This window comes from Trematosphaeria pertusa (genome assembly GCF_010094035.1).
Source record: "Trematosphaeria pertusa strain CBS 122368 unplaced genomic scaffold BU26scaffold_8, whole genome shotgun sequence".
Lineage (NCBI taxonomy): Eukaryota > Fungi > Ascomycota > Dothideomycetes > Pleosporales > Trematosphaeriaceae > Trematosphaeria > Trematosphaeria pertusa.
Window position 1 is genome coordinate 350,525 of NW_022987219.1, and position 12,980 is coordinate 363,504.

Below are 12,980 nucleotides of genomic sequence, written 5' to 3' on the forward strand. Positions count from 1 at the left end.
GCCAACGCCAGTGAGCGTGACGCACTTCCTGCTGGGCGCGTCCACTCAGCTTTGGCATACTCACAAGCCCTGGAAGTGCAGCTGAGTTTGGGATTAACTATGATGCAAGTTGAGACTAAAGACACTTGGACTAGCTAAGCCGCCATGTATTAAATCGTAGAGAACCCCAACGCCTTCGCTATGGGAATGGAAACAAAGCAGACCGCAGGACATGCCAAACTGGTATAACCGCTACTCCATGCCGAATAACTCCTCACATGTGCCTTGTCGTGATAGGTTGCCTGTGCTATGATTCATGCAGCATGCCTCAGTCCTCCCAACTCTTCTCCACCGTCTCACGCACACGCTTGGTATATTCCCGGCGGTTGTCTTTGTACAGGTTTGAGGCTTCGACGTTGGCGGGCGACGACGTGTTCGGGTCGTTGAGGAGACTGCGCGAGCATCAGCACTTGGGGATGAAGAAGCCCGGGGTCCAGCACAACCAACTCACCTCTGAATGCTGGTCAGGATGGCGGCAACATCGTATGTCGGACTCCAGCGATTCTGGAGAATATCTAGACAGAGCTCCCCCGTGCCATATACGTTAGGGTGGAACATCTGGCTGATGAACTTGACGCCCGGTGGCTTGTTGGGGTATGCCTCCTCAAAGTGCATCACCAATCTAAATGTCCCATCTTCGAATGGCGTGTCTGCGGGTCCGATAATGACGGCGTTCCTGTGTGGCTGTGAGCGAGGGTCTTGGGGGAGACTTAGTGTCGCGTGCGGGGCGGCAATACCAGGTCATGACATTGTCGGCGATGGGGGATGCGGAGACGCCAGCGGGGGGGTCAGTTTGCATGCGCTGCAGCACCTTCATGTTAGCCAAAGCCTCTGGGAAGGGTTGCATCACCGTGCGACTTGCTCCCGCAACCGACGGCATGCCAGGGTGGCGCACCTTGAAGTCTCGCATCAACCGGCGGCGGGCTGCAGTAGACATGGTGGTTTAGTCGGCGGAAATACTCGAGATAAAGCAGGTAGTCGGGCTGCGTCGTAAGGGTGGAGATAGGTGGTGGACTGCTGCTGTCGGACTCGCGCAAAGGTTGGTTCTCAAACAAATGCGGTGGAGCTTCCTAGAACCCCAACGCCTCGATGATGGCGGAGGCGCAACGTCACGTGCATGGCGTCGGGTCCGGTGAAACCACAGCATCCGCTCGCCATTACCAGTCATGATTGTTGTGCCAGGCCATTGCAAGGCATCGCACGGAGGAGGACTTTTGCAGTGCAACCAATAAAATACTGTATATCATAATGAGTTATCTACTCCATTCACCACTCTACACTAGTTACCCAGCGAACCTTCGCTGATAACCCGACGCCGCCAATGAGAGTTGCAGTTATGAATGGTCGTAAGATGATCCCGCTAAAACGCTTCATGAGAGGTATGATGAGGGCAAGGCAAATAAAGACGCTCATGGGATCCAGACCGCTTCCGATGAAGATGCTGCTTCATGCCCGACTGCGAAAATAAAACAAACCGGAAAAGAGATGCAGGAAATATGCAGGAATATGGAAGGTAGGAAGGTCGAAAGAGCAGCCTAGGTCGAGCTCATTCACCGAAGGCTCCAGCAACGCCGTGATGAGTGGCCGCAGCAGTCTTCTCGCGACCAAGGTAGTCGACCACGGGGAAGCGCGCCCGGCGCTCAAGCTCATCGAGCGGAATATGAGAGCGAATGTATTTATCGTGCTCCTTGTTTGGTGGTTGGTAGTCCCAAGACTCCTTACGTCCTGTTCGAGAGTTAGCGTCTGACACTCATGGGCCAGTATTGAGCATACCAATCTTCAGCGCGCTCGAGCAGAGCAGGCGCATACGTTGGCTCAGCAGGACGTCCTGATGGATCTTCTGCAAGTCCCACTTCATGCGGGCTTCCGCCTCAAACTTAGCGAATGCTTGGGCGTGCTCGGGCTTGTCAGACGTCGCGAGGTTGACAAGTTCCTGGGGGTCTTCGACAAGGTTGAAGAGCTGCGGAGGGTCCACAAGAGACGTCGTGTACTTCCACGGTCCGCGTCGGATCATCATGACAGGCGTCACAGTCCCTTCTCCCATGTACTCGCCGAACACTTCGTCTTTTCCGGGCTTGTCGGACACGAGGTAGTCATAGAGACTGTCTCCGTCGATAGGCAGAATGGCCGAAGCATCACCTCCCGCAATGTCCACAAAGGTCGGGAGCAGATCCATGGTAGAAACCGACTGAGTAACTCGCTTAGGCTTGAACTTAGCAGGGTAGTGGATAACCATCGGCACCCGTGCGCTGTTTTCGAACCAGGACATCTTGTACCAGAGGTCGCGGTCACCAAGCATGTCGCCATGGTCCCCGGAGAATACAATGACAGTGTCCTTATCCAGCTGGCAGTTCTTGAGGATCTTGACAAGTTTTCCGACCTGGTCGTCCACAAAGGTGCAGGCGCCAAAGTAAGCGCGGCGTGCCCGTATGGCGGCCTCCTCCGGGACTGGGTTGTTCCACAGATCGATGGTCTTGAGAAGCCTCTGCGTGTGAGGGTCCTGGTCTTCTTGAGCAATGTGCACCTTCGGCAGAGGAATGTCAACACCCTCGTACTTGTCCCAGTACTCCTGCGTTATCGTGTACGGATCATGGGGATGGGTCAGAGAAACAGTCAGTGCAAAGGGGCGGCGCTCCTTCGAGTCCGAACGGACCCAGTCATAGAGATACTGCGAGGCCTGCCCGAGTACTGTTAGCGAGCTGTGGAATTGATTAGGTGAAGAAAGGATCATAGTTGGTCTGCTCAGAATCTGTCAACTCTCCTACCTGTCCTCCAGTCTAGGTGACAGGCGGTCAGATGGACACCATTCCGCATGCATGCAGTCATCAGCTTACCTTATACATGACGTCCTCATCATAATCTAGCTGGTTCGAGCGGACGCAAGGACCAGCCTGCATGACTGAAGACATGTTGTGGTACCACTCCTGGCGCTCCTCAGGCTTACTCCAATTCACGGTCCAGCCCATGTCGCCGGGGTAGATGTCAGAGGTGAGCCTGATTGTAGTTTAGCTAGACGCTCGCATCTCGAGTAACTGAGTACTCACCTATGCTCAAATCCATGGAGCTGATCGGGGCCGATGAAGTGCATCTTGCCTGCCAGCGCTGTCTCGTATCCTTCGCGGCGCAGATAGTGCGCGTAAGTAGGGACCTCGGGGCCTAAGACGGCGGCATTGTCATAGCCACCGATCTTGGACGGCAACTGTCCGCTGCACATGGTGAACCTAGAAGGAGCGCACAGAGGCGAGTTACAGTAGGCGGAGGAGAAGACAACGCCGTTCTTGGCGAGCTCGTCGAGGTTTGGTGTTTTGATCACCGAGTCTGGGTCGTTCATCTTGAGAAGAGGTGCGGCCATCTGATCGGCCATGATGTACAAAATGTTGGGTTTCTTAGCGGCCCCCTCCGCGCTTGAATGACCAGAAGCAAAGTTCATAGACTGTTCCAACAGAGCTTGAGAGGTGACGAAATCCCGTCTGTCCGCCTGATGACCCGAGAAACCGGTACTGCCAGCAAACCCATTGGTAGCACCGCCCTGACCATGGCCATTGACAGAAGGAAAAGAAGACTGAAAAGAGAAATGCCCCCCAACGGGTGCATGGTTGTCCAGCGAGATGGCTCCCTCGACGCTGTTCGGCTTTGGCGCCTGCTTCACCGGCTTGGGAAGGAATTCGTGCGGCTCCTCCGGCGGCAGCAAGAGGCTCGGTGCCATATCGAATACTTATAGGCGCAGTGGTGTCGACGCGCGGGTGGGAGTGCAAGTGACAGTAAGAGTCGGGAACGCTTAACCACGGTACGGTAAGCGTCCCGAGGGGGTGGCGGAAGGGCACGTGAGGTGCTGCCGGAGCGAGTGAAGGTAGGTGCAAGAGACTGGAAGAAGCGAGGTTGACGAATTCAGGCGAGTTGAGGGGGGAGACTGCTCTATATAGGTAAGAAGAGGGCTCGGGGTGGCGGGGAGGAAGTCATTTATGGAGGTGAAGCGGAAGCGGTGAGTTCATGTCCGGGCGAGGCAAGCACGCCATTCACAGCGCCAGTTGCGCACGTCCAGCTCTTACGCACCCCACGACCTGCGTCCCCACATAGCTGCTGCAGCATAAAAGCGCTGGGACGGACCCCCAGTGAGTCCATCAAAGAAACTAACGCCCGGCCCTCCCTCGCACAAGACCTACGCAGACGGGCGGCGTGGCCGTCCAGGTGACCCTGGCGCCGCCGTCATCGTTCCCAGACAAAGCGGGCAGCACGCCTTCTGCCATTATTATCCGAACCACACAATGCCGCCTGCTGGGCAATTGGTATCGATGGCAAAGACGGGCCACGCGCGCGCACGCAAACGCCCCGCTGTCCTCGCCGTCTGGAGGCCGGAAAAACCCACAGTGGACGTCCGGATTGACCTGTGCGATGACGGGGGCACGACGCAGGGTCGCGGGAACAACTGGGTGCTTCGCTAGCGTTTGAAAGAGCCAAGGAAGTGGTATCGGTTGGATTTGCGCTGCTTGCAGGTGGGTTGAGCCGTCCACGCGTCGCTGGTGACAGTCTGGAAGCAGAGTGAGGTGAGCTCTCGGCAGCCGCTAACGCCGCTCCCCGGCCTTCCTATTCGCTGCCGCGCACTTCGACCTCGACCATGCCCCTGGACGACTGGAAATCATCATAGTTTCGGGCGAATGATCAGGCATCAATCGAGATTGTCGCGAGCCCAGCAGCAGCAAAGGTGGCGGAGGCTGCATCGATCGACTATCTGCCTGACTCACCCGGCGCCCGTCCATTCACATTGGAACCGTCATGGCAGGCAAATCGGGGTTCTGCCGAACTCTCCGACACCGCGCACGTGACCCCTATCTGCAGCCTGCGTCCAGCCTAAGCTACAATGGGCGATCTTCTCCCCTCTCCGCGAATCACGACTATTCCTCCGCCTGCAAGCGCTTGATAGCGCATCTGCACGACGAGTACAGCATTCGACCGCCGACTCCCTCAGCCAAGTGGAGATGAGGTCCATTCCCGCTTCCCCTTCGAAGGCACCACGTGGACGCTCAGAACTTTCCTCATGGCTTGAGGTCGCCACGGCTATTCGGCCGGCTCTGTTTCTCGACAGCGGAAAGCTGCCTTCAGCGCCAGACAAGAGATAGGCAAGGGGACGTTCCCTTCTGTTCAGCCGAACTCGGAGAATCTTGCGCCTGTGCTAATCAGGACTATCAGCCTGCGGAATCCGTCAAGACCCGCAATATCCGGTTATCTGGCTTCCTGCAGGGTGGGCGGTTGGACGCCATTGTTACCGTTATCAGATCTGGAACCTACATTATTGTCGTGCGACGAGCTGCCTAGTCTATCCGACCCCTGTGGCAAGGATTCTCACTATCGACTTACTAAAAATTTCCCCCCACAGCCGCCGATTCGACCTGAAGCGGCCGGCGAACCTCATTCCACCCATAAAATGACCGCTATCGCGAAACCCACCTGGCGGCCAACATGGACGGCTTCACAATCGAACGCGGTCCGTCGGCCTCCTCGGGCGGGTCGTCGCTCTGTTTCGCTGCAAACGCTGTGCCCAAAACGCACTATCTCATCGGTGTGCACCTTCGAAGGCCCCTGCCGTGCAACCTGTTGTTGTGAGCACCAGTGCAAGGTATGTGCTCTTTTGTCGATCCGTATCTTTCGCCCGTTCAGAGCCATCCTGATATGCGAAAGGCACTTATCGTGTTGAATCAGCTTCTCATTTTTGCCATCTTCAAGCCTCCATGAAGTTCTTAGCCGGTTGTCGCAAGTCGGACTTGCGCTGAGCAAACACCAATTCCCGCAACACCAACACCACACCACACATTCCGCGAAGTCAAATCCCCCATCATCCATGCAACACTCCCGCATCATCTGCAACCCCATGATAACGCATAATCCTCATCTTCCTATGGGAGTTTTTTCCTCGTCAGGATAACGAGTCCTTGCCGAGCGCAAAAATAATGAATAACCCCACATACGCTAGAGACGCCCCCTTCGTACTCTGCCAACCCACGATTAATTATGATCGTAGTCAACGTCAGCTTCAGCTTCTTGACTCCACATACGCTAGACAACGCATCCTTCGCGCATGAATGCACTCTCAGCACGTCGGGACAACCGACTGCCAAACGTTCTCACACGCTACAGACGCGGCCTTCATCCAATATCTCGGTTGCATCACAGACTATGGGGTGTTATGACCGCCTGCAGTTCACGGCAATATTCGCCGGTGGCAAATCTACCAAAAGCTGACTGGCTTCAAGTTCCGAGAGATCTGGACTTTGCAATTGTTCTCCACATACGCTAGCAACTTCTTCATCACGCGGCATGTCCGACTCCGGGAGGTCCTGATCCTCGCCACCAGTATCACAACCTCGATGTCACAAGGCTCCGCGCATACAGGAGACCTCCTCTCGTCCCACGCGTACTATTTCTCTGACACATCATACGCCAACAAAAGCAAAGCATCAAAGAGCCTCATGTCCTTCATCCCCTCAGCTCGCTTCAGAGCGTCCTTCCGCCACGGTGACGCCGCGTCATGAATGAGATGCTCAGCTCCGTGCTTTTTTGGCAAGCTTCAAACGCAGATTCTCCTCCTCGCTTCCTGTCTTCCTAATGATCTGTCGGCTTCGTGAGAACAGACGACAATAGTAATAGCATCTAATGAGCTAGTCGGAAAAAAAAAACAGATTCAGGCTGGGACAACAAACAGCTTCTACCTACACCTTTCATACAATTGCTAACACCAGGTTGCTAGCATGACACAGAAACTTCAACCTTCTGCACCATGCTGCTCCCTCATGCCAGGAGTTCAGAATGCAACTCTCCACGATTATCCGCCAAGCTCTCCGTCCTCGCCCAGGTTTCACCACAGCGGCGTGTGTTACGCTTCCCCAACGACATCGAGGGGCGATCCTCATCCCCAGGCTGCCAAAGACGAGCGGCCCGAACATATGCTTTGCTTCATCGCAACGCCGACACGAGACATTCGGATACGTTGTACCGATGCGGTTTTTTTCGAGGGAACTGCAACTCATAACGGCTTCCAAAGCCCAACACCAACACCAAGGATATCTGGAACGCCAACAAATGACCCCATCGCGAAGCCGACGCTGGACTAACCGCGCGAGTTGTGCCGTGTAGACTATCATCAAAACGAGTCAACCTTCAGCTCCGGTCCCAGCCTTAAACGAAAGGACGCACACACTGCAACAACACCCCCACAATCTGCGGAGCGAGCATGGATACGGAGCCAACTTCTCATCTGCTCTGCAATTCCGCATTCCTCCTCCTCCTTCAGAGCGAATCGTCTTAATAGTCCCACTAGCATCACAACAACATCATGCGTCGCGAATACCACATACTTCAGCATTCACATTCTGCATGAAAAGAGAATTGAACTATGCAATGCCCCACGTGTCTCTTTACAATCTCTTAGGAGACTTTTCACATTATCTTCGGTTCAACTTTTTCCTACTTCTAGCCCCCCTTAAAACTCCGCAAGCCGTAGATTGGAGATGATAGAACGAGATAGCCCAGCTCTTGCCCCAACGCCGCAGTCCAATGCAGGACTCTCGTTACAGCCCACGCCAATGGGGTATAGTACATGGATAGTATGTACAGAGAGGGCGTCGGTGAACCCAGGGACAGTATAATACAATTGCGAGAAAAATCGTGTCAAATGCCGTGCTCGACATCACTTCACCCCGTTAGCTGCCGTCCCGTTTGCCACATTCCGTGACGAAACAGAGAGAAGACTTACTCAGTAGAAGTCAGCCACTCTTTTCTTCCTCTCCCCTCCAGGCCTGTCCCCAAAGCCCCCCGGTCGTCTTGGCTTCCCACCAAACCCACGGTCACCACCTCTCCTATCGCCAGAGCCGCGACTGTCTCCAAAGCTGCCTCCTCTCCTGTCCCTATCGCCAAAGCCAGCCCTGTCTCCAAAGCCGCCTCCTCTCCTGTCCCTATCACCAAAGCCAGCACTGTCTCCAAAGCCGCCTGCTCTCCTGTCTCTATCGCCAGAGCCTCCTCTTCCACCAAACCCGCCAGACCCACTAGCCCTCCTCCTTCCTCCGCCCTGGAATAGCGCCGCGGGCGGATTAGGCGGCTGCGGCATCCCCCATCCAAATTCCGCAAGCCTGTTCGCACCCTCCAACAGGCCCTGCTTGTCACCGTACCACTGGAAACTCCCAAACAAGCCCCTGAATGCGGCGTCCAGCTGATCCGGATACACTCTCTTGTGTGCTTCAACGACTTCGCCCAGCATCTTGGCTACGGTCTCTGGCATCTCGGTAGGTGCGGACATGTCGACTTTCGGGCTCTGGAGGGAAGTGTCATGCTTAAGCGGGAGGTCTCGCAGCCTGCGACGCACCTCCTGGCGCTCGAATGGCGTGAGGATAAGCCAGCCTTCTCCTTCTTTGCCCGCGCGACCTGTGCGGCCCAGCCGGTGAATGTAAGAATCACGGTCTCGGGGAAGACCGACCTGGATGACATGGGTGACATTCGGGAAATCCATTCCTCGGGCGGTGACATCGGATGAGAACAGGATACCAGACTGGCAGAAGCGGAAGTCGTCGGAAGCCCTCGTGCGCTGTGCTTGCGAGAGCTTAGAGTGGATTTCATACGCTCGAACACCATGGAGTGGCTTGTCGCGCTTGAAACCTCCTGAAAGTTTGAAGAAGACGGATGCGGCAAGAGTGACCTCGGCAGTCGAGTTGAAGTAGATGATAGCCTTGAACGGAGGTGATTCGCCGGACTTGGCTTCCCCGTGTTCTTGCAAGACGAGCTCGTACAAGGTCGGCATGATGTTTTCGAAACCCTCAACATGGACCATGTTCTGCGGCACTCTCTCGTGCGTAGGTACTTCGTCCTCGCTCACGCATTTGGCGTAGTGGAAACCCGGTCGCATAGTCTTTCTGACCAGATCTACGACATTGCGAGGGATCGTCGCGGAGAACATCAGCGTCTGTCGCTCCACCTGTTGGGGGTCCGGCAGATAGCTCTTGATATCGTCGATTTCCTTCGAGAAACCTTCGTCAAGTAGGCGATCCGCTTCATCCATGACGAGAGCATTGAGGTTAGGCGCCTTGACACCGGAGTACGCGTCGGAAAGGATATCGCATAATCGGCCAGGCGTACCGATCAGGATATGACATCCCTCCCTCTGCGTCTTTTGGAGCATCGCCCTCTTTTGTGTCCCGCCCACGGCAATCTGCACCACCAAGCCAGTGCCGGAGGTAATCTTCTTTGCCTCGACTGCAATCTGCTCTGCCAGTTCCCGCGTCGGCGAGATGATAATGGCTCTGATATCATCTGGCTTAGCGCGCTTGTAGCCGCGAGGCTTCTCGGCCAGTTTTGGGTCGTTCTGTATGATTCGTTGCACGACGGGGATCAGGAAACCGAGGGTTTTACCAGTACCTGTCTTTGCTTGCGCAATGCTGAATCCAGTTAGCTGGGTACAACCCATCGAGAGATATAGCTTACATATCGACCCCACTCAATGCCTCATTGATAGTCCGGCATTGAACGTCCGTCATGGTTTCTAGCTTCATCTGCTTTGTAATGGTATTGATGACATTCGGATGCACCAACCCGCGAGATGCGAGGTCCTTGAAGTGTGTGACGGGTCCATCTTGTCCATGCTGCTGATCAACTCGTTCAGCGGTAGCGACTTGCTGTCGCCACTTTGCGCTCTGGTGGAATGCCGCCGTCGCGACGCCCGGCACTCGGGCAGCTGATATCCTTATCGCGTTCGATGAGGGCAGCAGCCGTAATCGCACTGCACTAGTCGAAAGTGTAGAAGACGAAAGGCTCCTGGATAGGGATGCGGGACATCTCCGCAGCGCGCCGAACATGGTGTGAAAGGGGAGTGTGTCTTCCGGAAGTAGACGTCAATTACAAGGAGTATCGAAAGAAGGAACGATTAAAGTAATGCAACGTCTGGAAGAGGCGAGAAAGGAGAGTGCCGCGCAATTGCAGGCGGTGGACAGTGAGGGAAAGGTTGATGGTCGAAAGGAGGCACCGCCAGAAGTTGGATGGAACTTTTTCGAGGGACGTGCATTCCGCGCCTGATCGCGCTAAGCATTTCGCCGGTATCGTCACGTGGAGATAACGTGAGACCTCTCGATTCACAGCCATCAGAGCTCAGCGATTTTGAATCGCACGTTCGTAGACGAGCTATAAAGCACCCAGCATGAGTCTATTAACGATACCTATCCGGCCGTGACATCGTGAGCATGATAACTCCACCCAAGTCTATGCGGAACGCCCCTTAAAGCTTAGAATGTATGTGAATTCAGCATCAGTCAACCTTCTCCACTCGACCCTTAGAAGTCGTAAATCTCTCGTTGCTAAACACCGTAACTCCATCTGCGATGCCCTGCTGAAGGCCTCCGGTGAGCCCTCGTACCCACCACAACGTCAAGTCATTGATGGCCTGTCCCACCTTCCCGTCATTCATCTGGCAGATGGTATGGGACAATTGCAGGCTTCTCCGCCTCAGCGCATCGGCAGTCATGATACCATTGCTGACCACCCGTTGGGTGACTTTGTGCTGTCTCTCGAACTGATATGCATGCCCGGCGAACAGCCTTAGGTATGGAAGCAGAAACTGGATCGTGATGAAGGTCTGGAAGACGACCACGGCCGTGACACGGTGTAATATCGATGCGTCGGAAGGAGCCCCGCATGCCATTGGGTTATCTTGCGTGAACGGGACTACGGCGTGTGCGTCCGGCTCGTTCTGGATGTTGACTAAGCCCTGTGGTATGGCGGCTTGGAGGCTTAACGTCTCTTCCGGTGTGAGGTCAGCTGGCAGGCCTCGCAGCAAATATGTCATTCCATGGAGGTATAGCTGTCGAGTGAGGACGGTCGCGGTATCGTCGGGCCTGCGAGCGAGAGCATGAGATTCTTGGTAGGCTTGCGTTGTGAGACTGATTCCTGCGAGACATTAGCGAACTGCTCCTCTTCGAGGGATTTTTCAGACTTACCCTGATTCGCATACTTCCAATTGATGCCTGTCTTCGACTCGAAGACGCTAAACGGCGGAGGGGTGCTCATTAACGACTCTGGACGCTCCGAGACGTCGTCATGAAGAGTTGACTCCCCATCGGTGGAAACGACCGAGCTACAGTGCGATCGAGCGCTGCCGGGCCGTGAGGTGTATCCTGGAGGAGGGGTCGCCGGAGGGGATATGTCGGTGGCAGCGTCAATATGCTTGGCATGTAGCGTCCGTATACGAATGTCGCTGAGAGATTGTCGAATGGAAGGGAGTGTGGGAATGCGGTTTTGGACGACCGCTGGCAGGACGTTGTAGATCATGGAGGGCTTCCTGTATGCTGAGTTGAACGAGCGCGTTTCAAACTCTATCGCTGGTGCCTGCTCTGGTATCATATTGCTAGATTTTGGAGGGTTTCGGCTGTTCTCTGCTAAGGATGGACAGCGGCCGCAAGCGGAAGTGAACGACAGGTTGGCATAGGCATAGTAGAGAAGACGCGAGCGGAGACTGAGATAGCGGGTCTTGCATAACGGAAATCTGAATTGAGTCTGGGCTAGATTGGGTAGGCTCGAGGCTGCTGATGGAGCATGTGAAAGTGGTTGGGTTTGTTGAGGCGTGCCTTCGCTACTGAACCCTGGCGGTTTCTGACGCCGTCCACTCGTTCAATCACATGCATCCAGAGCACCCGCAAACCCCCGATCTCTCTCCATGCCCACTTATCGATCGTTTTGCTGCTTCTACCTTGGAGATCCCGTTGTTTATGTACGACATCGTGGGTTGACGAGTAGTAACCGCCGCAAGCGAGATCCTGCGAACCCTGCACGTGCAGCTGCAACCGGATCCAACGCTTTATCTATCTTAGGACCGAGTACACCATGCGCCCTTATCAGTAGGTGCACAACGCCTTGCAGCCCTGCGAGAGCGAGCAATGAGCAAGTCTCATGGTGTTCACTGCAGCAAAGGGAGCTACGTATGTGCTTCGACTCCTCCCACCCCAGTCAGTACCGTCTCCCAAGTCTTGGACATATGCGTGCTACGCATAGCAGCCCCCCGTTGCAGAGGGTTTTGCAGGGTGTCAGGGAGACTTCGAAGCATCGTCCTGGTCGGCCTTGAAGCTGTCCTCGCACTATGACCTGCCGGACTCCTGGAGGCGATCTAGGAGTCATCCAATCGACATGCCATACCCACTTTGCTAAGGATCATGTTGATAACATAACTCTGTGACCCCGAAACTAACAACCGCACGGTGTTCCTGTCTTGCCATATGCCAAGGAACCGTGCCTGAGGTTCCATCCAACGTTCTGACGCGCCGGACATTCTTACTAACGGAGGTCCACGAGACCTTCTGGGGAGAATGGTAGCTCTGGATGCCAGGTACCAGGCGATCGCACAGGATGTCGCCCTAGAGGAGAAGGAAGATCTTTTGAAGCTCTTACCTGCTCCGAATGTGTCGCAGTGCCCTTCTGCACTAGTGCCGTATCAAATACGATCCTCGTTCACTATAACACCAACCACTCAAAAACTTGCCTGCCGACGATCAGCTCATTACTTCCTCGTTTCTGGAGCTCGTGCAGATCCAGAAGTCATCGTGCCTTTGGTATCTCTGTCTCCTTGCTGGCATCTTCCCTGCCCTATCGCTTCTCAACATATCGACGCGCCTGGGGGAGCTACACTACCTATTGTACGATCTCTGCGGCGTCATTGTCTCTTTGGCACGTTTACCGTGCTCGCTGTGGGGACGGTGGAGTGATTCGCAACTAGGAAGGGCAGTGTACATAGCATGCTCCACATTGGCAAGCTCAGTCATGGGTTCATCCTTTCTTCGGAGTAGGCCCGAACCTTCTACTCGTTCTCGTTGGCATGATTAACAATGTCGTGTTGGGTTTGAAAATCTTGGGATTTGGGACCGCCGCCATTGCCGGCGCTTTCTTTTGCTCACAGCTTTGCAGACGCTAATTATGTG

General features: G+C 54.9%; 4 protein-coding genes across 4 annotated transcripts; all 4 read right to left on the bottom strand.

The window, feature by feature from the left end:
• Nucleotides 1-7: 7 nt before the first annotated feature.
• BU26DRAFT_485275 (ubiquitin-conjugating enzyme E2 2) lies at nucleotides 8-1,079 on the bottom strand. The gene is made up of 4 exons (XM_033825878.1): nucleotides 935-1,079; nucleotides 777-841; nucleotides 491-715; nucleotides 8-431 (listed from the first exon to the last, which is right to left on the bottom strand). Exons 1-4 carry the CDS (start codon nucleotides 974-976, stop codon nucleotides 308-310), a joined length of 456 nt encoding a protein of 151 aa, XP_033682919.1. The 5' UTR covers nucleotides 977-1,079; the 3' UTR covers nucleotides 8-307.
• Nucleotides 1,080-1,464: 385 nt separating this feature from the next.
• Nucleotides 1,465-4,024, bottom strand: BU26DRAFT_322963 (choline-sulfatase). The gene is made up of 4 exons (XM_033822092.1): nucleotides 3,084-4,024; nucleotides 2,874-3,033; nucleotides 1,813-2,716; nucleotides 1,465-1,764 (listed from the first exon to the last, which is right to left on the bottom strand). Exons 1-4 carry the CDS (start codon nucleotides 3,743-3,745, stop codon nucleotides 1,586-1,588), a joined length of 1,905 nt encoding a protein of 634 aa, XP_033682920.1. The 5' UTR covers nucleotides 3,746-4,024; the 3' UTR covers nucleotides 1,465-1,585.
• Nucleotides 4,025-7,786: 3,762 nt separating this feature from the next.
• BU26DRAFT_427893 (DEAD-domain-containing protein) lies at nucleotides 7,787-9,875 on the bottom strand (the record flags this gene model as incomplete). Its single annotated transcript, XM_033823760.1, has 2 exons — nucleotides 7,787-9,458; nucleotides 9,505-9,875. The coding sequence occupies 2 exons, from the start codon at nucleotides 9,873-9,875 to the stop codon at nucleotides 7,787-7,789; spliced, it is 2,043 nt and encodes a 680-aa protein (XP_033682921.1).
• A 446-nt stretch (nucleotides 9,876-10,321) lies between these two features.
• BU26DRAFT_428910 (uncharacterized protein) lies at nucleotides 10,322-11,340 on the bottom strand (the record flags this gene model as incomplete). Its single annotated transcript, XM_033823808.1, has 2 exons — nucleotides 10,322-10,959; nucleotides 11,010-11,340. The coding sequence occupies 2 exons, from the start codon at nucleotides 11,338-11,340 to the stop codon at nucleotides 10,322-10,324; spliced, it is 969 nt and encodes a 322-aa protein (XP_033682922.1).
• Between the last annotated feature and the right edge of the window lie 1,640 nt (nucleotides 11,341-12,980).